The sequence below is a fragment of the Montipora capricornis genome, chromosome 3 (genome assembly GCF_036669925.1).
Source record: "Montipora capricornis isolate CH-2021 chromosome 3, ASM3666992v2, whole genome shotgun sequence".
In the NCBI taxonomy this organism is placed as follows: Eukaryota; Metazoa; Cnidaria; class Anthozoa; order Scleractinia; family Acroporidae; genus Montipora; species Montipora capricornis.
Window position 1 is genome coordinate 9,238,772 of NC_090885.1, and position 23,691 is coordinate 9,262,462.

Genomic DNA, 23,691 nt, shown 5'->3' on the forward strand with positions numbered 1-23,691 from the left:
AAATTCGTCTGCAACAGTTTTGTCGTTCTTACTGAATATTCGCTGGGATGTAGATTTATTAGGGATGCAATGGCGGATTGCTTTCCAGATATTATTGGTGTTGTTTGGATTCCTCAGGATCTGTTCGGCAACAAATTCCTGTTCAGCAATTCTGATTTCCCGTTTTACTTCCTGTCTAAAATACCTGTAGGCAGTCCAGGATAGCGGATCATTTGTTTTCTTTGCTTTCTTACGCCAGTCATCCCTAGTCTTCATCAATCCGCGGATGTTATCTGTTACACATGGATTTGGTTTACCGCGTGCTTTAAAGGTTTTAACTGGAGCATGGCGGTCAAAAATCTCAGTAAATAGCAGATCAAAAGCATAAAGTTTATCCTCAACATCGTCGAAGACATCAACTATGGACCATGGTGCCAATGATATGTCGCTGTTAAAGTCGACAGGACTATAGTGTTTAAAACTTCTGGTTGTAATATAAACAGGCTTGGAGCGCGCTTTCTTCAATCTTAAGGTGACATAAACTAGGTCGTGGTCGCTAATTGAGTTTTCCATAACCGTGGCCATTTGAACTTGTTTTGTGTCCGATGCAAGGATAACATCTAGGATTGATTTCGAAGTCTCTGTAACTCGTGTTGGCGTAGTGATCAGTATTGATAAGTTATATGAGCGACAGAAATTAATGAGGACTTTAGCTTCAGGATTGTTGCTATTCTCAAGTCTGCAGTTTAAATCTCCCAGTAGATAGATTGGCACATTAAACGACGAGGCGTAAATAAAGTTCTCTGTGAGGTCTGAATCGAAACAAGATAAGGGAGTGTTCGGTGGTCTATACGTTGTACAGACAATGAAAGACTTCATGTTCCTAACGTGGATTTTAAGCCACAGTTGGTGGAAGCCAGAGGCCGTGATAAGAGAGATGTTACTCAAGTACTCCGTCCTATAATTTCGTGAAACATAAGCACATACTCCGCCGCCATTTTTTGTCTGGCGGTCAATACGGTAGATAATGTAGCCAGGAATCTCTATCTCCAAATCTGAAACTGAACTATTGAGCCAGGTTTCGGATACGGTGAAGATGTCAAACTTGTTTTCCAGGACAGCTTCCTTTACAAGAACGAAATGCTCACGGCATTTAAGCGAGCGAACGTTAAGATGTGCTATTTTCACATTTCCAGTTGACTTTTTTAACTCGCTTGTAGTAGAGCAGTTTGGAGGTCTAGGGTTAAGTTCAATATCGTGTAGCAGTTGTATAATAGGTCTAAAGGCCGCGGTTGAATTCTCGTAGTAGGCTGTAGTAACGCTTGCTCGTTTGATTCGTTTGATTATTAGTTAGACTCGTTTGATTCTGTTAGAAATGAGATGAATATCTCATTTCAGGAATTTCATTTCATCGGATACCTTCATTGGACATTAAAGTTAGAACAACGCTATCGTTGAGTCACAACTAGAAAGGTTACAAGCCCAATTCGGTCTCCTAAGCCAACGTCATCGCACCTTAATTTTTCTGTACTTCACACTATCTATTACTACATCGTATTCCCCTCGCTTGCGGTTCAAAATTTAGCCACCACTGGAAAACCAACTAATAAATATTTTTGGATATGCATTACTAGCAGCTCACCTCCAATGCCGCCCTCCTTACTGACTCATTGGAGTGGTAGAAAAAGCTCGGAAGAATGTCAAATAATGCGGTATCCGAAAGGATCAATTTCTGTGACAGAGATAAAACACAGTTAACTCTCCTCTTTATTAGAGTTTGCTCTTTGAAAGAGAGATTCAGCATTGTGTTTACGCGAAAGGACCAACGGGAGGGCGCCGCTTGTCACAAAAGCAAAAAAACTTCTCATATTCTACTTTGTCTCTCACTTTTGAAGAATCGCTCGATATCCGTAGATAGAGTGGTTTCTAAACGACTGTCGAAAGCAATTACGCGATTGCAATTGCTACGATTACTGACTGGCTTAAAACTTACGCGCCAGTTAATTCATCAACCAATTAGATGGAAAACCAAAACCAATCGCGACCTGCACGCGCGCTTTTTCCCGCGCTTTGAGCAAGTTGCATGGAATTGCTACGAATTTGGATTGGATCATTACGCTGTTTGCGCCTGCCATGAATGTCCGACGTAATTAATTTTGCATTTGTTTTACGACACTCAATATGCAGATTTGTGACGTTCTCGCTGCCGTCGCCGTTGTCGTTGCCCAAGGGATAGCGTTACGGTATTGTGCATGTTCTAGCCGTAGCGAATGTCACCGTTTAAAAGTCAATCGGAAGCGACGTTATAAATTGTGCGGGAAATTTACGGGTGAAATGTTCTCGCTCAGTCATCTGCGAAGTCCACTGTCCTTAGCTCCTTAGTGATTGTTTAAAAATCGAGAAATGTTACGCATACGTGTAAATTGCCCGCACAATTATAGCGTCGCTTCCGATTGGCCCATAAATGATAACTTTTGTTACGGCTTAGGGTAGAACATGCGCAATTTCTTGATAACCTCCCTTTAAGTTCTAAATCCTGGTCTCCGCCAAAGGCTTCGGACCTCGCTCACAGTGTTCTAAAATTAATACAGTTACCTTACCTGGAAACTATCAGAAGCAAACTGGTTGCCGTACATGTCAATGGCTGAGAGAAACATGGATTCCACCTGGTTGTGACGAAGTTCGTACGATGGTTGCTGAGCCGCCAAAAGAGCCTTGAAAGATAAGAAATTGAGGGAAAAAAATCGAGTTACTTAACTGTACCACGATGGTATTGGGAATTAAGCGAAAGTTGAACGTCGGACGAAGAAAAAAAAGGGGATTCCATACATCTCTTTTCTCCCTTACCATCGCCAAGTAAAGAATAGGTGTTTTGCAACCAATCTCTACAGACGAGGCAGGAAAACCGGAGTACCCAGAGAAAAACCATTGGGTGAGGTTGACATCGAATGAAACTCAGCTCTCATACGATCGCAGAAAACCATGGGCGTTTTTCTTTGGGCAGGCCTAAACTATCATATCATCTGAAATAGTCAATTAGCAAACACAGCTTAAGAGGGCTATTTATCCACACCCCGTCAAAAGTTACAGAAAAGTTTTCTCTTTAGATTCTAAGGAAGCTATCTAACGATAACGCTCAGCGCTCACCAGCTCTCAAGCGCCTGATAAAACATGACAAAAAAAAAACAAAAAATACTACGTTTCGTGCTTCAGTATCACTTACCTGTCTCGCTCTGAGGGCAACTTTAGCATTTTCATGTCTGTTAAGAGTAGTGAGCTCTTGTAAAATATGATTCAGTTCATCTGACATACCAGATTGACGGCCACACAGCTGATCCTTATATAAAGGGCAAGAACAAAAATTAAAGAAGCCCTTTCAACCTGGTCTACGTTTCAGTATCAACGGCTTTAAGCGGCTACACGAGCGATTTTTTGCTCGCGCCGGTGATGCGATTTTTTGAAATTTTGTCGCGTTGTCAGCGCGCGATGAAAATCGCAAGTGTAGCCACCCTTGAACTGGCGACGCGACAGCAGAAAAAGTCGCAGAAAAAAAAATCGCGAAAAATTGAATGACTTGAATTTCTCGCGATTTTTTTTCAGCAATTTTTCCAGCTGTCGCGTCGCCAGTTCAAGGGTGGCTACACTTGCGATTTTCATCGCACGCTGGCGACGCGACAAAATATAAAATCGCATCACCAGCGCGAGCAAAAATCGATCGTGCAGCCGCGGCTTTAAGCAGTGTTTTTCTTTCCATTCGTGTCGCAAATTTCCCACGTCTGACCAAAAACACGAACAAGTGAAGAGAAGGTTTTGTCGAGAATCGAAAAATGAGACGGAAAATCAGATATAGAGATATTTTTTTACGAAGAAGTCTGCCTTGTCAATTTTACTTATCATGCTCCAGGAACCACAGCGTAAAAATTTCTCACACCAAGTCTATAAAACGCGTCCTAATTAAAACTCATTACATACTCACTATTAACATGATGGTGAGTTGGTTTTTCCTGAGCACAGACGAGTGAGAGAATATGCTATGTACTACTGGAGAAAGATCGACGCTTTTGTGCTTGTCACGCATCAACGTCACGCACTTCTCAAAGTTTCCTGAAAATGTTTGAAATTTATCAGTCATTTTGAAAATTCTGGGATGATTAAGTCATATCAAGGTGCCAGTTACGTAAGGGGCTTTTACGATAACAGCTTCTACCTGATCTTTAAATTTAACTCTTGAGTGAATAACGTCACTTTTTCCTAGATCCAACCCTCTGAGGTCCAGTCGGTCAGTTTTGAAAGTGAGTAACGGCGGACTGTGAAATCCAAAACTTACACTCAAAGTAAAAGCTTCGGATAAAAATCAAAGCTCAAAATTTTGTAAGACTGCTGTTAAGCAAACAAGAACTCAAAATCCAAAGACTAATAGAAAGTGATTTTTTTATCATAGTACCAGTTTAAGTGTTTTGCTATTATTCGTTCTCGTTCGTTTTGCATGGTATACATTTGATGACGAAATGATCGGGAGAGTAGATCACACTAAATCCCTGGGTCTTACCATTGATGATCGGCTTTCTTGGTCAAATCATGTAGACGAAATATGCAGATAGGCTTCCTCAGCTATAGGAGCCTTAAAACGAATACGGCACTTTATCTAAGCTAACACTGCGCTTCAAATTTATAAGGCGTTAATATTACTGCATTTTGATTATTGCAGTACTGTTTAGGACTGCTTAAGTGGCCAGTCAAGTGATAAGCCAAAAAAAAATTACAAAACCGCGCAGCTAGGGTAATTACCCTTTGATACGAACTCCAAACTCCTTCTCGATACTCTTAAGTGGGAGAAGCTGTCTCTTCGACGTCGAAAACAGAAAGCCATAATTATGTACAAAACAATTCATGAACTAGCCCCGGAATACCTTCAACGCCTTTTCAGTCAACGCGTTGCTGAATATAACTTGGGAAACTTAGAAGGTAACCTTACTCGGCCCAAGCCGAATACTAATTATTTGAAATGAAGTTTCTGTTATAGCTGGGCCTGTTTGTGTAACAATTTGCGCCAATGCGGACTCTATAGGCTAGTTTCGAATTGTGCAGCAACAAAAGAACAGAGTCGAGGTTCAGGGAAATAATTTGCATTTTCCTTTGTTTTGAACAAAACAACATGCTAATTATTCCCCTGAACCTCGACTCCGTTCTTTTGTTGCTGCACAATTCGAAACTAGCCTATCGAGCAGTTCAAACGTACAACGTACAATCAAGCAGGTAACTGACTTCTCGGATTCCCACACGAATATTATGTAAAACATTTGTAAAGCGTTTTTTACTTTTTTTGTTTTTAGCTTAACTGATGATTTTGTTTGTTTAAATAGAGTTTACTGACCGAGCGACCGACCGACCGAGCGCCGACCGACCGACCTACCTACCTACCACTCGAGCAACTTCATTCGATTTTTTATTTTTTATAGACTAAAGAAAATTGCTGTTTCCATAGCAACTTCCGTATTGCGGCAGTCTATAACATATTTATGCATTTCTCATTGACCAATCAGAAATGCGATATTCTGTTGAGTATATAATAGGGTGAATTTTTCTATGACTGGATTGGTGAGAACAGTTTTAAAGTAAAAATGGAGAATGGAGAATACACTCGACGGGATTGCCATATACCTGGATTGGAACGAGCGGTTTTTAAGTAAGGACAAAGAATGAAGGATGCGCATAGTCGTTGAAATTTTCACATTATTGGAGACTTTTCAATTGGACAACACGTGCCACTACAATTTTTCATTTCTGAGCATGCGCATTGGGTTTGGAGATCGAAATGTTTTAAGGTGATTCCCTGGTTTTGCATTGTGCAACCCTACTACACATAATTTCTTGCGTCATTGGCGCGCGCATTAGCTCCCGCACATTGATAAAATGGCGCCAAGCTCAATCTGTCAAGGAATGGCTATTTTCTCCTGAACGAGCACGGTGACCCCCTTTTTTTAATGGTGTAATGCACTCGTAATAGTTACACGGAAAACCTATTTTAAGGAGAAGGAAAGTTGGATGGTTAAAGTTGTAGCATTTATATATAAATGACGTCAAAACTGCATTTGGAGCCAGACACTGAGTGTGAGGTGGTGATGTAGCGGTCCAATTTGCTTTTCTTTTTTTTTTTTTTGCAAGATCGAGCAATTTGAAATCACTTCACTGAAAGGTTTTGGCTCTGACAAACAAGTAGGCTCACGTTTTCAGTAATATTCAGTAGCCTTTGCTAAAGAACAACAATTTTTCCGGTTGATCCACTTTCGAACGCTTCTCGTGTAATTTGGTAAAAAAAAACACTTAAAGTAAAGGGGATGGAGCGCGAAAACAAGCACGGTGACCCTATCTTTTAGCTGCATTTTTCAATGACCTGTGCATGGATATCAATTGTGCCAAGTTTGACAGAAATCTGGATAGTACGTCGTTTTCAAGGGAATTACCTTAAGCATGAGTGCTGAGAACCTGAATTGCTGCTGTTTTGAAAGTACATCAATAAAATGAACCAAAATGTGTGTCGCATGTGCGATACGATTGTTCAAATTAAATTATTATCCAGCTTTGTAGTAGCCGTTGTTGCTGTTGCTGTTGTTGTTGTTTTAGAATACATATAGTCGTCAATGTCGTTGCATGTGTCGTCGTCATAATCATTATCATCATTGCGATATCAATACCATACCTTCATTGAAGAGAACTTCGTGTTGCAAGTACTGTCTTAAGAGACTTAAGACCACGGCTTTCATGTGCCCTCGAATCCCATTGCGGTATCTAACACGACAGTAAACAAAAACAAAAACTCTTATTGCTTACTTTACTACTTTTCCAGAGGTTGACGTCTTGTGCATAATGACACAAGAAAAACAACTAGGTTATTATGCTCTCAGCTAAAACATTTAATCGTTACATAGCGATTACATATACTATTCTCGGTTTTCACATGACGTCACGACCGCCATGTTGGTGCCCCTAAACAAAGAAAAGGCGGCCATGTTGGTGCCCCGACCAAATCCACCGGGAATTTAACTCTATTATTATGCAAACGCTTCCTTTTGTTTTCGTTGAAAAACATGGCTGTTGATCACGTGAGTGAAAACCAGCAATTGAATAGGCCTTTTGCAACAAACGATCGTTTGTTGCAAAAGGGCTATTATCGTCAAGTAGGCAGCTTCGGCAGGTACCGGAGCACAAATTACGTAAAACAAAAGAAACAAAGACAAAACAAAATAACTCCAAATAAAGACTAATCCCAAGTGACCAAAAACACAATGCTTTCCGGTACCTGCAGAAAGACCCGTCAAGTAGTATACACCCGTCGAAATCGGGCTTTCAAATTTTATTCAGAAATGTACGAAGGCTTAAAACAACAAAAGAAATCGGAAAAGGTTTAAGCCTTTGTACATTTCTGAATAAAATTTGAAAGCACGAGTTCGACGTCATTAGCGGAAAACGGCATATATTAGACTTATTGAAAGGGTGTATAGGACTTACCCTAAGTGCCAAATAAATTTCTTCCAAGATCTAAGAGAACGCTTTGCAAGTCCAGGACAACTTCTGAGAACGTAGCCTTTGGACTTCACGCTTGCGTAGCGTTCTCTTCGACCTTGGAAAAAATTCCTACGGCTACGACAAGGACGGCTACGGTAACGACAACGACAAAAAGCAGTAATATTATTGGTTAAGAGAACCAAAATGATCGTGCTGCACGTGCGGCACGCATTTTTGAACAATTCTTTCCCGTACTCGTCCAAACCACAACTTGAAATGACCAATTTTAAGATTTTGACGACAACGTGGACAAACTACAATGAATCTTTCATGATCAGTCTCACTCTTTACTTCAAATCCGCCCTTACCAATCCAGTTATAGGACACTTCGCCCATATTGTACAATATACGTTTTGTAAACCAGATAGAATAGACATAAAATATTAAAATAGCTCAAACGTTTCTTTTGAAGTGACGTTTTCGTCGCCTTAGCCGTCGTGGTTTCTTAAACTCCCTATTATCTAGCGAGGGAAGATAAACAACTCGGCATATTCCGTATTCCTTACCGCTGTACAAGTTGAACGATGTTCTGTGTGTTTAAAAAGAACGCATCTCGTTCAGCTCTCTTGGTCAGAGTTGCTGCATGAGCATCAACCACGTTAGCGATCTGTCGAAACAATGCAGTTTGTTTTGAATCATGCTAATAGGCCATTCCCACAGGTCGTATTAGGTATAAAAAGAGCAGGAAAAGTGGCCTATAAATGCCAGCTTCGTAAAAGTTAGTCAATGCGCCGTTGTTCTCCCGAATAGGACCCCTTAAAAAATTGTTCCTTGTGTAAATGTGTTTTTTTGTGTGTGTGCTTCCTATTCTTCGTTCCTCGTGTCCCAAACTATATTAAAATCTCATACCGGAAAAAGTCTTGAGGCGAATAAAACAGCATTTTTCCGATTGGTGGCGCCAAACCAATAATGCTAGCCAGTTTGGAGCCAAATGTGGAATTAATTAAGCAGAAATAAGCCCAAAAATAAATGGACAAGTGGAACGAAATTTCCCGGTTTTTCAGTTATTCCGGGATAAAAGTTATGGTATTTTGGCTAAGTGGAAAGCGGGCATTTTTTCCTTTGCCTTCCTATTCCAAGTTCAATTTGACCACGCTCCCAAAAAACACCTTTGAGAGATATAATACCCAATGACACTTCGAAAACAGGTGAGCTGAAACTTCTGGTATAAAATCTTTCAACACAAAAATTTAAGAAACCAATGGAAACGTGGAATAACGTTCGAATGCGGTTCAATTTTCCCTTTGCTAGCATCTGACAATAGATAAGAAACACATAGATTCCAGTGTGATATAACTCAAGATACTTGACCTGTTGACTGGGAAATTGGCTCAGCACTGAGGTGATATTACTTGCATAACTGGAGAGATGCTTCTTTATATTGTCCTCAACTGAGGATGGAATACGCCCAGATATCGACGAAATCATTTCCTACAAAATAGTAGCATGGATTGTCATGAATATCAACTCGATACAACATACGAACTTAAGGTAAATAGCTTTCAACTGTTGCAAAACGACGAATTTGTTTGAGGAAGCATATTCTGCCGTTCTTACGCTCGCAATAGGGAGTTTAAGATCTACGACGCGACGGCAACGAAAACGTCACAAATTATGCATATTTAATGAGCAAAAACAATAGCTTTGCACGCTCTGCACGTGCATTTTTTCATTTTTGTACATTTCTTTCACGTTTTCTGCAAATCTACGACGTGAAATTACCAATTCTCAAGTTTTTCAGAGAACGTGAACACAAGGCATCGAATTTGAATTTTCTGTCGTAGCTTCAATACCGCACCTCCTAATTCAGTTCCAGGAAGGTTACACTAGCTTTTAGAAGTTAGGCAAGCCGACATAATGACGAAAAAGATTAATTGACATGAAGTTGCAAGTTGCGTTTTCGTTACCGTCGCGTCGCAGATCTTAAACTCCCTAATGGCGTCGAATTCCCATGCCCACGTCAAATACTACTTAGCAATACGTATGGGTTATTGACCAAGCGTGAGGTCAAGATGACTGGATATTGGCCAAGTTCTTTTTTTGCGTGTTTATGGACCGAGACGAAGTCGAGGACCATAAACACGCAAAAAAAGAACGAGGCCAATATCCAGTCATCTTGACCGAACAATCTTGGTCAATAAAGGATTTATTATATGACTTAAAACACCAAAAAATGATCTTTGATCTTGCGGGACCAAGCGAGAAATCCCGAGCGGGCAGTATCGCTCCATCTTGCCCGCTCGGGTAGCCAATCAGAGCGCGCGATTTGGTTCATCTTGCCCGCTCACGGAGCTAGTCATATAATAAAAAGGCATACTGAAAGCCACGAGGATCGGCAAGAACTCACGTTCCAATCGACAACAAATAATTGACTGGAACAAGAAATCGTTTTCAAAAGAACAGCGACAACTCCAAGAAACTGACCAAGTCGCCGTTTGTTTACATGGTCGCTGTGGCGTCTCGTGAAACCCGAAAACTGCCGCTGGAAACCAAGCTTAACAAAAGCTGCATGTATCCCGAAAACAGTACCCAATGGGGAGCGGTTTACGAAATTTAGTCTGAAAATGAGCTTCGTATTCCTGTTGTTTCAACTCCATACTGCGAGCACCACTAATTCTTGAGTGCTTTACCTGTAGTTCTAGCAAAGGTAACGCAGGATCCTTTAAAGCCTGCATAAGCATTTTGACATTTTCTTCCAGGCGCCTTGAAAAGTGTGGTTCCCCAATCGTGTAGCCGTCCATGACATTCTGAAGATTCTCACGAGCAACTCGAAACACCTGTCAAAGAATTTAGTTAAAAAATCAGTTTCCATCCCTCTATAATAACGATGATGTTTCCTTGCTTTCTCACTTGCAAGATTTTGAGCTTTAAATAGAAGCATGTTTCTTTGCGTAGTTTCTTTTTATTTAATACTAGGAATTTCTGAAAATAAAATTATCACGAAAATTAATGGATTTCAAAGTGTCGTCTTTTGAAACTTGCTTCTTAATATGATGACAAAAAGATATTAATGGTACCCGAAATAAAGACGAACAGTTTTGGGGCTTTTAAGAAATCCACGCCAGCTCTCTGATGATGGTTTTTAAAACTGATGATGTTGTAACGTTAACTATAAAAGCAACCATGTATACAATCGAGTATTTTTGGCGAATATAGTTTCGAAAACCGACTAATATAAAGAAAGTTTTATTTTTATTTTTACAAATGATCTTGACCTGATGCAATTTTTGGCGAATATAGTTTAGAAAACCGACTAATACAAAGAAAGTTTTATTTTTATTTTTATAAATGATCTTTACCTGATGCAATTTTGTTCCCTTTAGTTTTGCCCCTGAAGCTTCAGGAAATTGACCAGTATAGAGCTGAGCCTGCAAATCAAAAACACCAATCGTGTATTTATCATATGGCAAGCAATTCTCAGGCTAAATGGAGAACTCTGTTCGGCTGGTTTTTGGTCGGGATTTTACAGTACGGACCATTTCCATGGAAACGGTCTGTTTCCGAATTTTGTTCTCTCTCCCGGGACATTCAAGTTAAGCGAAACGGCGCGAAACAGAGCGCCTCGGTAAAGACCTCGTCGACGAGAGCGAGAACACGCTGCACGTCCTGCACGTTAGATTCGAATTCTGGCACATTCCTTGGCCGTTCTTTGTCCTGACAAAGACGTTAGATTATTTGAGATTATGTGAGGACGTGACCACCTGACGATAAATTTTCATTTGAGCCCACGAGTTCGTGGAAGGCGTTTGCGGGTTCATCGTCTATACTGGAATTAAAATGAGATAAGCAGTGTGGAGATTCAGAGAAAAATCGAATGTTTATCGTCGGGTATTCACGTCCTGCACAAAACCTCAATTCTGGTCATTTCACGTGGTTGTCCGACAGGAAGAGAACGGCAATGAAATGTACCAAAACGCGCAACGCACAGGGCGAAATGTACCAAAATGTGCACATTGCAGGGCGAAATGTACCAGCGAAGCGAGTAAATTTCGACTATTTCACAGAACAGTTGCATTCTTTCACAAAATGCTGCATTCCATTTGACTTCTCATGGTTAACAAAAAGAAACTGTTGCGACTAGATGCCAGTCTAACCTGCGTTACTTTACTGGGATCATCAAGTTCCAACTTGGCAACAATTGAACCAGGTTCCAGTACTGCTCCTGGGTTCTTTACATAGTGTACACTGTTGAAAGACAGTACAAATGAGGCAATGATTCACATTACACATGCATACAGAAACACGGAGTAAATTATCTCTATTGATTGCCCTAAGGCTTGTATATGTTCTCACACTATTGGAGCTTCAGGATGTATGACTACCCCGTGTCCTGTGGTTTATACGTAAGGAAATATTCCTGGGCCTTTTCATTCAGTTACACTGATCTGATCTGCAAACATATTTATTCCCCCCACCCTGCCCCCCCTCCCCCCCTAACACTGGTGATCCGTCCTTCTAACCTCAATCTGTGCCTGGCTCTGAGCACTGACAACCTGACATTTCGCATACAAGAACAGGGGGTACACGCCGGCGTGCTCAGCGTTTCTTGATCCTAACCTACCACGTCTCTGGGACTGTTTCAGACAACAAATTATGACATGTTTTCGCGCCCTTTTATTTAAGTAGCGCCTTTCGGATATGGATACAGACTCTTCCAGGCCCCCATGAAACTCTCTTTCGGCCGTCCGTCTTTTTTTCTCCAACCTCTGCCTTGTGACCCTCTAAGTCTACGTGGTCGTGAAACACCGTGGAATGGGTCATAATCAAAACTGCATCACACCTTTCATCAAAATTAAAAGAGTGACTACGATAAAATGATAGAAAAGCCTGTTTTGTTTTTTTGCTGTGCGTTTCAACGTTAAATACATCTTACAAAAACAACTTGTGACCGGTCAGTCGTGAAGATTTTTCAAACCGAGTCCCAAAACGAAGAGTTTGTAACAGTAACTAGTTTTTCTTCACAAATGAAAGAAAACTAATTTTCGTTAAAAAAAGAAAACCAACTTTGCGCTTGGGCTACGTCTAGTCAAAGAAACAAGGCTAAAGAGGTATTGAAAAAAGGCTATAAATTAGATTCTTCGACAGCTATGTGCAGGGGAATCCAAATTATAGACAGGCGTATCTTCCGGGAGACATTTTGCTTCAAGATTCGTTTAAAAGACAAACTTACCAACCGCTCTCGCTCACTGTCAAAGGCATAACCATCTTCATAACCTACAAAAGGCCGTTGTTCAGCAATGTAGGTGAAAAAATAACACAAAGGAGAGCAAATAATATACGTACTTTGAAACAGCAGATGAAATGAAAGCTACACTCACTTCGATCTCCGCATAAGATTCTCCTTGAAAGACATGCCCTCCATCGTCGACAACAAAATGAATGAGCTTACCAGCAGAAGGTGCCCTGCAAATGAACATCTTGATTACAATGTGATTGCAATTTACCACAGTTACGGCGCTGTTACATTATGCCATTTTCCTCACAACTTGTCTCGCAATTTGACACACTAAGTCCTCATGTTGCGAGTCAAGTTGCTCGACAGGTATTACAATGCTCAACATTTCATGCAAATGGTCTCGATATCGATGGATGACACAAGTTGCAAGGGAGATAATACACGACGCAACACTCGCGAAAAATTTGTGAACTCGGAAATCTCCTTCTCGCAATGATTGCGGTGAAAAAAAACGTCGCAAGGAATTTCAGGGCACCTCATTCATGGACAACTTTTCGTTCAATTTGTAGAGCGACAAAATTGCAAAACAAGTTAGACGAAAACATTTCAGTCTTCTGAAACATAGGCTTTGGCAATGACATGGTTTATCATTGAAGCTCTCTAGAACTTGAGATCAAGCGTTTTTAGTTTATGACAACACGATGTGAGATGTCCCGTTTAAACCTGGCTTGATGCTAACATACGTTTATTCAGTTGCTTAATTTCGTTACTCCGCTAGAGACGATTCTCTTGGGCATTTGGGCGAAACCAAAGCCAATGATCAAGAATACAAAAACTCCAATTCAAGTTCCTGTCCTACGCTCGAAAACTTTCCGTTTTTATTGGTTCTAGTAACAGAGAGCACTGTTTTGCGCAAAGTATTGGATCTTTGTAACAGGCAACTGAAACTCAGCTCCCACACGATCGCGGAGAAGAGAGGCATGGTTTACAACCGATACGCCAACCTGACTCCCAGAGTGCACAGGAGAGGGTATCTCCCGGGTAGCCACCTCTCCAGGTATAAAACCCCATCCAACAGAAACACTTTTCGGCCAACAAACAGGAACGGTGATTTCTTTTGGGTAAGCCGTTCACTCAAGAATAGAGTGAGTGTGAAAGACAACATTCTACATGTTGGCGCCAGAGCTGTATGAGTGCTTTCATCGATTATCTGGTCAAAATAGGAGAAGTGGATATCTATCAAATACCAACCTCAATACTGTAGGATCATTCTCTTTTTGAAATATGCAGGTCTTGCCGCTGATCGTCAACCTGTAACTGTACAAGTAGAAAAAAATACAAAGAAATACGTTTAATAACTTTTTAATTACGTTCGAGTTGGTTTACACTCCTATATCGAAATGTGGCTTAATGTACTCAAATCGTGAGGATGCGACAACGACATCTAAGATGGTAGTGCCGATTACTAAACATCCCCCTTAAAACTATCATTGGTAAATATAATTCGACTCGGTCTCTTTTTTTAGTAAACCCATTTGGGTTTATTTGGGTTTAAAATATATGCATGGGACTGTGCTCCTAACACATCAAACAATGAGCTATCAAGCTTATAGTTAGAACAAAACTTAAAACACTGATAACAGATGCTAAAGTACAAAGTTGTTTAGTGAAAGTCTGGGGTTAAAAAAAACTAAGCGAATTCAATCCGTTTTGAGGTTTCGCCGCAGAAAGAACCTATCCATGCTTGAAAGGGACTCGAACTCAGCCCATGGTTTTACAGTCCCAAAGACCGAATGATTAGCGATGTTTGGCAACGCTTCTAACTAAGCCGCTAATGAGTTGTCTGTTTCGGGCAATGAATTTATCTCAATTTTAAACCAACCTATCTACTTCTTCAGATGAATGAATGGGTAGTTTCTAAAGAAACTGTGATGCTGCGTCGGTGGGGAAGTAGTATATAAAAATTTGGTTTTATCAACGGAGTTGATAATGTAAATTGGCCACCGTACAGAGATTCTAAAAGCTGACGTTTCGAGCGTTAGCCCTTCGTCAGAGCGAATCGAGGGATTATGGGTTACGTGTAGTTTTTACAGTAGAGTAGGAGCTACGCTATTGGTGGTAACATGGCAACGTGAAAAATAGGAATATATTAGTTAAATGAAAAGCGTTCGTTAATACCGTGAGGATTAAGGGTGCCGATTTGAAAGATGAATTTTTGTTCCAGATTCTTGCGGCTTTCCGTCGTACCTAGATGTAGGGAAAGGCCGCAGATAGCCATGTGGTTTTTGGAGTGGTTAGGCAGATTAAAATGGCGAGCGACTGGCTTAGATGCATCCCTGTCATTCTTCTCAACATCGCGAAGGTGTTCGCGGAATCGGTCACCTAGTCGTCTACCTGTCTCACCGATGTATAATTTATTGCATAACGTACAGGTTATGCAATAAATGACATTTGCGGAGGTACATGTGAAACGATCGGTGATCTTAACAGATCGCTTAGGTCCCGATATCTTGCTAGTGTTGACAATGAAAGGACAAGTTTTGCATCGTGAGCGGGCGCATTTGAAAGTGCCGGGTTGCTCGTTAGTTTTGAGCGCGCTTCTAACTAAAAAGTTGCCTACGTTTTTGTCGCGTTTGAATGAAATAAGTGGAGGTTGCGAAAAGATTCTACCAGTCTCGGGATCATTTTGGAGTAATTTAAAATTACTAAGAATGATGCTTTTGACTGCGTGATTATGAGGATGGAAAGTGAGGGTGAATGGAATTCTGTCATTCTTATCTTTTTGTGACGTTTGTAGTGATGACTGACGATCAAACTGTTGGGCGCGATGATGGCCCGCTTTGACCACAGAGACAGGATAGCCACGTTTTTCGAAGAACTGGCACATCTCCTCTGATTTGCTGGAAAAATCGGAGTCATCACTACATAGACGTCGAAGTCTAAGAAATTGAGAATAAGGAATGGAATTCTTGACATGTGATGGATGTGACGATGAATACAACAAATAACTGTGTGAATCAGTAGGTTTGTAGTGCACACTAGTACATAGCAAGTTGCCTCTAATAGAAACTTTGATATCTAGGAAAGCCAATGAAGTTTCCGAAATTTCCCAGGTATATTTAAGAGCCGGATGAAAAGAGTTGACGGAGGTTATAAATTGATCGAGTCCTTCTCTGCTGGATGAAATAGCGCCGATGCAGTCGTCGATGTAGCGGCCGTAGAGTTCAGGTTTGGGGCCGTTGTACTGATTGAAAAATTGGTGTTCAACATATCCTACAAAAAGATTGGCATAGCTAGGTCCCATTCTTGTGCCCATCGCTACACCATTAATTTGTTTGTAATAGTTGCCGGCGAATGAAAAACAGTTAAGCGTTAAAACTAGTTCGGCAAGGCGGAGGAGCGTTTCCGAGCTAGGTTCTTTGACAGTGCGTTGATCGAAAAAGTGTTTAAGTGCTTGAAGACCTTCGCTATTAGGAATGACTGTGTATAGAGATGTAATGTCCATGGTGAAAATAAGTTTGTCTTGGCCGGAGAAATTGAAATCGCGGAAAATTTGTAGTGCGTGTGTACTGTCTTTAATGTATGATGGCAAAGATTTGACGATAGGCGTCATAATCCTGTCTAAGTAGCTAGAAATGAGTTCGGTGGGGCAACTACAGGCAGAAACGATAGGATTATGACGCCTATCGTCAAATCTTTGCCATCATACATTAAAGACAGTACACACGCACTACAAATTTTCCGCGATTTCAATTTCTCCGGCCAAGACAAACTTATTTTCACCATGGACATTACATCTCTATACACAGTCATTCCTAATAGCGAAGGTCTTCAAGCACTTAAACACTTTTTCGATCAACGCACTGTCAAAGAACCTAGCTCGGAAACGCTCCTCCGCCTTGCCGAACTAGTTTTAACGCTTAACTGTTTTTCATTCGCCGGCAACTATTACAAACAAATTAATGGTGTAGCGATGGGCACAAGAATGGGACCTAGCTATGCCAATCTTTTTGTAGGATATGTTGAACACCAATTTTTCAATCAGTACAACGGCCCCAAACCTGAACTCTACGGCCGCTACATCGACGACTGCATCGGCGCTATTTCATCCAGCAGAGAAGGACTCGATCAATTTATAACCTCCGTCAACTCTTTTCATCCGGCTCTTAAATATACCTGGGAAATTTCGGAAACTTCATTGGCTTTCCTAGATATCAAAGTTTCTATTAGAGGCAACTTGCTATGTACTAGTGTGCACTACAAACCTACTGATTCACACAGTTATTTGTTGTATTCATCGTCACATCCATCACATGTCAAGAATTCCATTCCTTATTCTCAATTTCTTAGACTTCGACGTCTATGTAGTGATGACTCCGATTTTTCCAGCAAATCAGAGGAGATGTGCCAGTTCTTCGAAAAACGTGGCTATCCTGTCTCTGTGGTCAAAGCGGGCCATCATCGCGCCCAACAGTTTGATCGTCAGTCATCACTACAAACGTCACAAAAAGATAAGAATGACAGAATTCCATTCACCCTCACTTTCCATCCTCATAATCACGCAGTCAAAAGCATCATTCTTAGTAATTTTAAATTACTCCAAAATGATCCCGAGACTGGTAGAATCTTTTCGCAACCTCCACTTATTTCATTCAAACGCGACAAAAACGTAGGCAACTTTTTAGTTAGAAGCGCGCTCAAAACTAACGAGCAACCCGGCACTTTCAAATGCGCCCGCTCACGATGCAAAACTTGTCCTTTCATTGTCAACACTAGCAAGATATCGGGACCTAAGCGATCTGTTAAGATCACCGATCGTTTCACATGTACCTCCGCAAATGTCATTTATTGCATAACCTGTACGTTATGCAATAAATTATACATCGGTGAGACAGGTAGACGACTAGGTGACCGATTCCGCGAACACCTTCGCGATGTTGAGAAGAATGACAGGGATGCATCTAAGCCAGTCGCTCGCCATTTTAATCTGCCTAACCACTCCAAAAACCACATGGCTATCTGCGGCCTTTCCCTACATCTAGGTACGACGGAAAGCCGCAAGAATCTGGAACAAAAATTCATCTTTCAAATCGGCACCCTTAATCCTCACGGTATTAACGAACGCTTTTCATTTAACTAATATATTCCTATTTTTCACGTTGCCATGTTACCACCAATAGCGTAGCTCCTACTCTACTGTAAAAACTACACGTAACCCATAATCCCTCGATTCGCTCTGACGAAGGGCTAACGCTCGAAACGTCAGCTTTTAGAATCTCTGTACGGTGGCCAATTTACATTATCAACTCCGTTGATAAAACCAAATTTTTATATCTACTTCTTCAACGACAACGCTTCTTACTAAGCCGCTAGTAAGTTGTCTGTGTTGGGCAATGAACTTATCTCAATTTTAAACCAACCTATCTACTTCTTCCTTCATGTATGTAGTGTGACTGCTGTCATTCCAAGAGAGAAGCAATCCGCCATCACTCATTCTAAAACAACAAAAATCAGTACAGCCAAAGTGGTTACTTGTCTGTCGCGGAGCCTTATGCTGGAGCCTTAATGCTAAGCCATCCTTCCTTAACATAGACACAGCAGCCTTAAATTGAGTGCCTTTGTGTTCCATTGTTCACCCAATGGCAAATCTTCTCCATCTCCTACATAGACCATTTACAACCCACAATTCCTCAAGTTAATTCGTTCTGAAGAAGGGCCGACGCTCAAATCTCAGCTGGCAAATCTTTCCTACGGGGTTTAAGTTACTTTTATCACTTCGTTTAAGGTGATTTAGATTCCCTGATTTCGCATTGTGCAACTTTACTGCGCATAACTTCTTGCGTCATTGGCGCTCGCATTAGCTCGCGCTTATTGATAAATGAGGAATGGCCATTACGAACAACCCACACTCAAGTTAAAGGTATTTTGGTGTGTTTAGTACTCACAAAGGCATAGAAAAACATTTTTCAGGTACGTGCGTGAATTAACCATATCAGGGATTGCCAGCTAAATTTGTTCAACATTGATGGTGCGTGGCAATTATCAAAGTGGCTTGAATAGCCGTATTTGCCAGCGTCGTACCCCCCCCCCCCCCCCAACCTTTTATGACATTTGTATCATCTCATTACTAGGGAATCACCGTAATAAAAACCCCTGCCTCTTTCATGTTTCATTCCCAACAGACACAGCGCGAAGACTCTTTCAAAATTAAACCCATTCATTCGTCTTAAATACCTGTGAGCTTCCACTTCCGTCCACGAATCGTTTAACTCCAGAAAAAAAGTGTTGGGCCCGGACTTGCTTACCTTGAAACAAAGAAATAAAATATTGACTAAGTAGCAGTTTTGCGTCATGTTTGGAAATTATTATCGCGAGAATCAGTTATACTGTGCTAGCATGCATGCTTAAGCTTAACGACAGCATGAATTTCTACTACGCTTGCTTGAGAAGGAAAACGGGTGCTCATTTCCTAACACGGTTATTTTTCTTCCCAGTTTAAAATCAAGGGCACAAGTTATGTTATATATGAAATTATAAAATCGCTTGCAACACTCACTCGTAAAATATACTTTATTCCTTCATTTATAAGTTCGACATTTTCATGATTGGCTAAGCAATCAGTAGGAAGGATCTGCCCCCTGTAGACAAAAAAAGACATTAAATCGTTTCCACTCAATTATTATCTTTTCGAAAAATCACAAAATCTGCTAAAATTCGGGAAAAAATAAGGTAGAAAATGATAACTAAGCGCGCATATGTACACTAAAAGAGGAAGCTACCTCTCCAGAGCTGACTTAAAGTTGACATATCTCTTGCTTAACCCTGCCTCTGCTATATGAACTGCTCCACAAATGACACCCAGGATGGCATCAGGACGTTCGGTCTGCAAGGGAATAAAAGTTTGTTATGAGCCGGGACATGCTGCAGTGACATGTTTCTCAAGTGACAAAACCAATTTGATCCGAAAAAAGTCTCTCTCCACAACCACAAGCTACACACAACTCAGCTTGTTTGAATTAAATTTAAGGTGATTCCCTAGAAATAGAACTTGTCATAGATTTCCGATGAAACTTCGCACACTGTTGTATCACGTCAAGCAGATGGTAAAAAGGTAATTTAAAAAAAAAGGGGGGGGGGGGGTCACGGTGCTCGGTTCCATGGTATGAAGCTGACGAAGCCACTTTGACAATTGCAGTGCATCCCCGCTGTTGTACAAATATAGCTCGATTTTCTAAATGCAATCCATGATATAACGCGGAGCCTGTTGTCTGTCATTCTATGGTTAATTCACTTACGTACATGAAAAAATGTACTTAAATGGCTTTGGGAGTACTTAACTCCAAATAGATTTAACTTGAGTGTGACCTGTTCCACTCGTAATGGCTCCGTACAATTTTATGAAATTGCCAAAAAAACTGGCAATATATTTTTGCTGATTTTTTTACTATTCCATGAAGACACCATTCTCAATAAAAATATGAAGTAAAAAATGGGGGTCACCGTACTCCTTCAGGAGAAAATAGCCATTCCTTGATAAATTAAGCTTGGCGTCAACGAAAATCAGTCATTTTATCAATGTGCCCGCGCTACTGCGCGCGCCAATGACGCGAGAAATTATGCGCAGTAGGTTGCGCAATGCAAAACCAGGGAATCACCTTAAATTATTTTTTTCCATTCTCATGATCATTTAGTGAGGCGTGTCACAACATGTGGCGTTCGTTTGCACGATTCACACATTGAGATGAATGCTTGGAAACGAAAGGTTTCCGAATGTTTGGAGGCTATTATGTATTTCAGAATCCTCAGGGAAATTTCATGCAACATTTCCCAACAAGGTGCCATGGTAAGAACACGCCAACATCACTCAACGTCACTGAGCAATGTTGGCACATCACCGGCGCACCGGTGGCTCAGTTGGTTGAGCACCGGGCTGTTACGCGGGAGGTCGGGAGTTCAACTCCGGCCGGACCAACACTCAGGGTCTTTAAATAACTGAGGAGAAAGTGCTGCCTTTGTAATTACATCTGCAAATGGTTAGACTCTCTAGTCTTCTCGGATAAGGACGATAAGCCGGAGGTCCCGTCTCACAACCCTTCAATGTTCACAATCCTGTGGGACGTAAAAGAACCCGCACACTTGTCGTAAAGAGTAGGGCATGTAGTTCCCGGTGTTGCGGTCTGTCTTTTGTGGTGTATCCTGGTGGTTAACCTCGTAGGGGACCTAGGTCCTATGGTTAATTCCACCATGTATGATTCAAACTCAATCAGAAAATAAAATAAATAAATAAATAAAACCAATGTTGTGCCAGCATTATAGTTCATTTGCACAGGCCTCAGTTAAAATTTAATTGAAACTCAAAAGGTCTTGGTTTACCTGATCTTGCTTTGAAATAAGAAAGTCCAACCATCCTGTGTCGATTATGTTACTTGAGAAGTAATCATGTTCCAAAAGCTTGATCAGATATTCCACGGTGGTACGAAAATCTCCACGGATGGAGATTTCTTTCAGAGCAAGGACCATGTTCCTATGTTATAGAACACAAGAAATTAAACACTTCATCGTGAAACTTTGGAAACAATACACAACACTCCTTCTTGCAACACCTCAGGCGACATGAACTCGGTTGCTGGTTTGCCATTATCACGTACATTTCAGGGTTACAGAAGACAGTTTAAGCACCCACGATGTACAAGACCCTGAGTCATATTTTTGCCAAATCTGATGACCGCGTGGTGTGGGAACAAGGACCTGACGCCGTTTACTCTATCCGTGCAATGACTCTGATCATGTGTGATTCAAACAGACCAAATGTCCGTTTGGCACACATTTGAAGGAGCATCAAAAGGCGGTTTTCTTTTGCTAAAAGGAAAACTCTGCTTTGTCACAGCATGCTTGCCCAACTAACTACACAATGCTGTGGGGGTAATTCTAGAGTTATCACCACCAAACGGCCTCGGTACCATGCAACAACGCCGTTGTTTTGAAGTCTGACACATCAATGCCGCACACGCTCCTTTGAACCGTGATGACGGCGGCCTTTTACCTAACACCTACTATATTTGCTTATTAAACACATTAGGCCCTAATGATTTTTTCGGGTTCAAAAATATCCGCGCCCGTTTACGAATCGCTTTCACTGTCTACATGTATCCGGATACACAAACACTCTAGTGCCCAGTGCTTTTGACAAAGATTTTGATTGTTGAACATGCGCAAGATCGTATGTTGACGCCATTTTCTCTGTTTTGTCAACGAGATGCACATGAGAGTCAACCTTTCGATACGCCATGTTGACTTATCTCACTCGGGAAAGACTGGATCCCATAGCATAATCAAACATTTGCGGATACGACCGTCCACACGTATCCGAATTCGCAGCGTATTCAAAACTTTCCACTCTGGAAACTGTATTTGATTCCTTTTTTTCCAGATACGGCTACCGATTTGCTGGATACGCGTGGACAAAAGCCGTATTCGCACAAAATCTTTCGGATACGTGAGGACAGGGCCTTAAACTAACTAATACGGAGTTTAAGATCTACGATGCGACGGCAACGAAAACGTCACAAATGTTGCATATTTAAGGAGCAAAAACAATAGCTTTGCACGCTCTGCACGTGCAAATCTGCGACGTGAAATGACCAATCCTCAAGTTTTACGAAGAACGTGAACACGAGACAGCGAATTTGAATTTCGTGTCGTTGCTTTAACACCGCACCTTCTAATTCAGTTCCTGGAAAGTTGCGCTAGTTTTTAGAAGTTAGACAAACCAACATAATGACGCGAAAACGATTAATAAACCTAAACTTGCAATTTTAAATGACGTTTCGTTACCGCGCGTCTTAGATCTTAAACTCTATAATGTCCCAGTTGACGACAGCCAAGGCAATAACAAAGCCACTAATCATTATATCACATAATCTGCCCAACAAAGAAGTGAAATCGCCAAATCTGAGGTTCTGACGACAACGCGAAAATACAAATGCCATTGTGAACCTCTCATTGTCAATTTTTACGGTAAAACAACTCGTATCCACTTTATTCTTAGGGTACTACGACTACATGAACGACTACTTGGCGTAGTTGTCAGGACAAGAATAATAAGGAAATGTACAAAAATGTAAAACACACTAGCGCCGCGTGCAGAGCCATCGTTTTTGTTCATTAATGATCCTATTCTTTTGTGGTGTTCCCGTCGCCATAGTCGTCGTCCTTGTTGCCAGGGCAAACGACTTCGACATTTGCTTCAACATCCGTTCGATTTTGTTGAAGAGCGATGTTGAAACAGTTTGCCCCACCCATCCCCCCCCCCCCCCCCTCTCCACCTTTCAACTGTGTTGAACATTGAATCTACGTTGAAACATTTCTTATGGCGAAAGTTGAATGAAGTTTAGGCCGTTTGCCTCCTTCCCCCCCGGTCAACATTAGGGAGCTTAAGCAACGACAACGGCGACGGCAGCGAGAACGTCACGAATTTGCATATTTAGTGGGTAAAAACAATAGCTTTGCACGCCCTGCACGTGCGTTTTTCACTTTTGTCCATTTCTTTGCAGTCGTCAGCCAAACAACAACGTGAAATAGCCAAGTTTTTGGTTTCCTGAAGAACGTCAGCACTTGAGGATAAATTTTCATTTTCTCTCCTAAAATGGAGTGCCGTTCCGACTGGTGTCATCTTTCAGGAATTACCACACCCTTGTCATATTAAAAACGTTGAAATAGTAACGAAACGATTAAAATAACGCAAATTTATATTTTGAGATGACGTTCTCGTTGCCGTCGCCGTTGTCGTTGCTTAAGCTCCCTATTGTTGTGTATGGGCGTGCGCACTAGTCGGTCTCACAATGACGCATCCACGTCCGTATCCATAGTAACAACCGCGCCTGAAGACTGGGACTGAATACCATGTCTCTAGTGAAGCCTTGTTGAATCAAATGTTTATGGTGTGCTGAAGCCGTTTTGTCCATCCCAGC

General features: G+C 41.2%; 1 protein-coding gene across 4 annotated transcripts in view; it reads right to left on the reverse strand.

The window, feature by feature from the left end:
- Positions 1-23,691, reverse strand: part of LOC138042104 (acetyl-CoA carboxylase-like) — an 81,270-nt gene that overhangs the window by 41,169 nt on the left and 16,410 nt on the right. For all 4 annotated transcript variants that reach the window (XM_068887856.1, XM_068887858.1, XM_068887859.1 and 1 more), the window contains exons 16-33: positions 21,095-21,245; positions 19,501-19,604; positions 19,278-19,359; positions 18,956-19,026; positions 18,142-18,216; positions 13,973-14,038; positions 12,864-12,948; positions 12,716-12,759; positions 11,640-11,730; positions 10,845-10,913; positions 10,176-10,322; positions 8,857-8,976; positions 8,052-8,152; positions 6,680-6,768; positions 3,956-4,083; positions 3,203-3,316; positions 2,580-2,693; positions 1,622-1,711 (exon numbers count right to left, since the gene is read on the reverse strand). In XM_068887856.1, the coding sequence (XP_068743957.1) occupies positions 1,622-1,711; positions 2,580-2,693; positions 3,203-3,316; positions 3,956-4,083; positions 6,680-6,768; positions 8,052-8,152; positions 8,857-8,976; positions 10,176-10,322; positions 10,845-10,913; positions 11,640-11,730; positions 12,716-12,759; positions 12,864-12,948; positions 13,973-14,038; positions 18,142-18,216; positions 18,956-19,026; positions 19,278-19,359; positions 19,501-19,604; positions 21,095-21,245 (1,741 nt within the window). The remainder of the gene's footprint in view (positions 1-1,621; positions 1,712-2,579; positions 2,694-3,202; positions 3,317-3,955; positions 4,084-6,679; positions 6,769-8,051; positions 8,153-8,856; positions 8,977-10,175; positions 10,323-10,844; positions 10,914-11,639; positions 11,731-12,715; positions 12,760-12,863; positions 12,949-13,972; positions 14,039-18,141; positions 18,217-18,955; positions 19,027-19,277; positions 19,360-19,500; positions 19,605-21,094; positions 21,246-23,691) is intronic.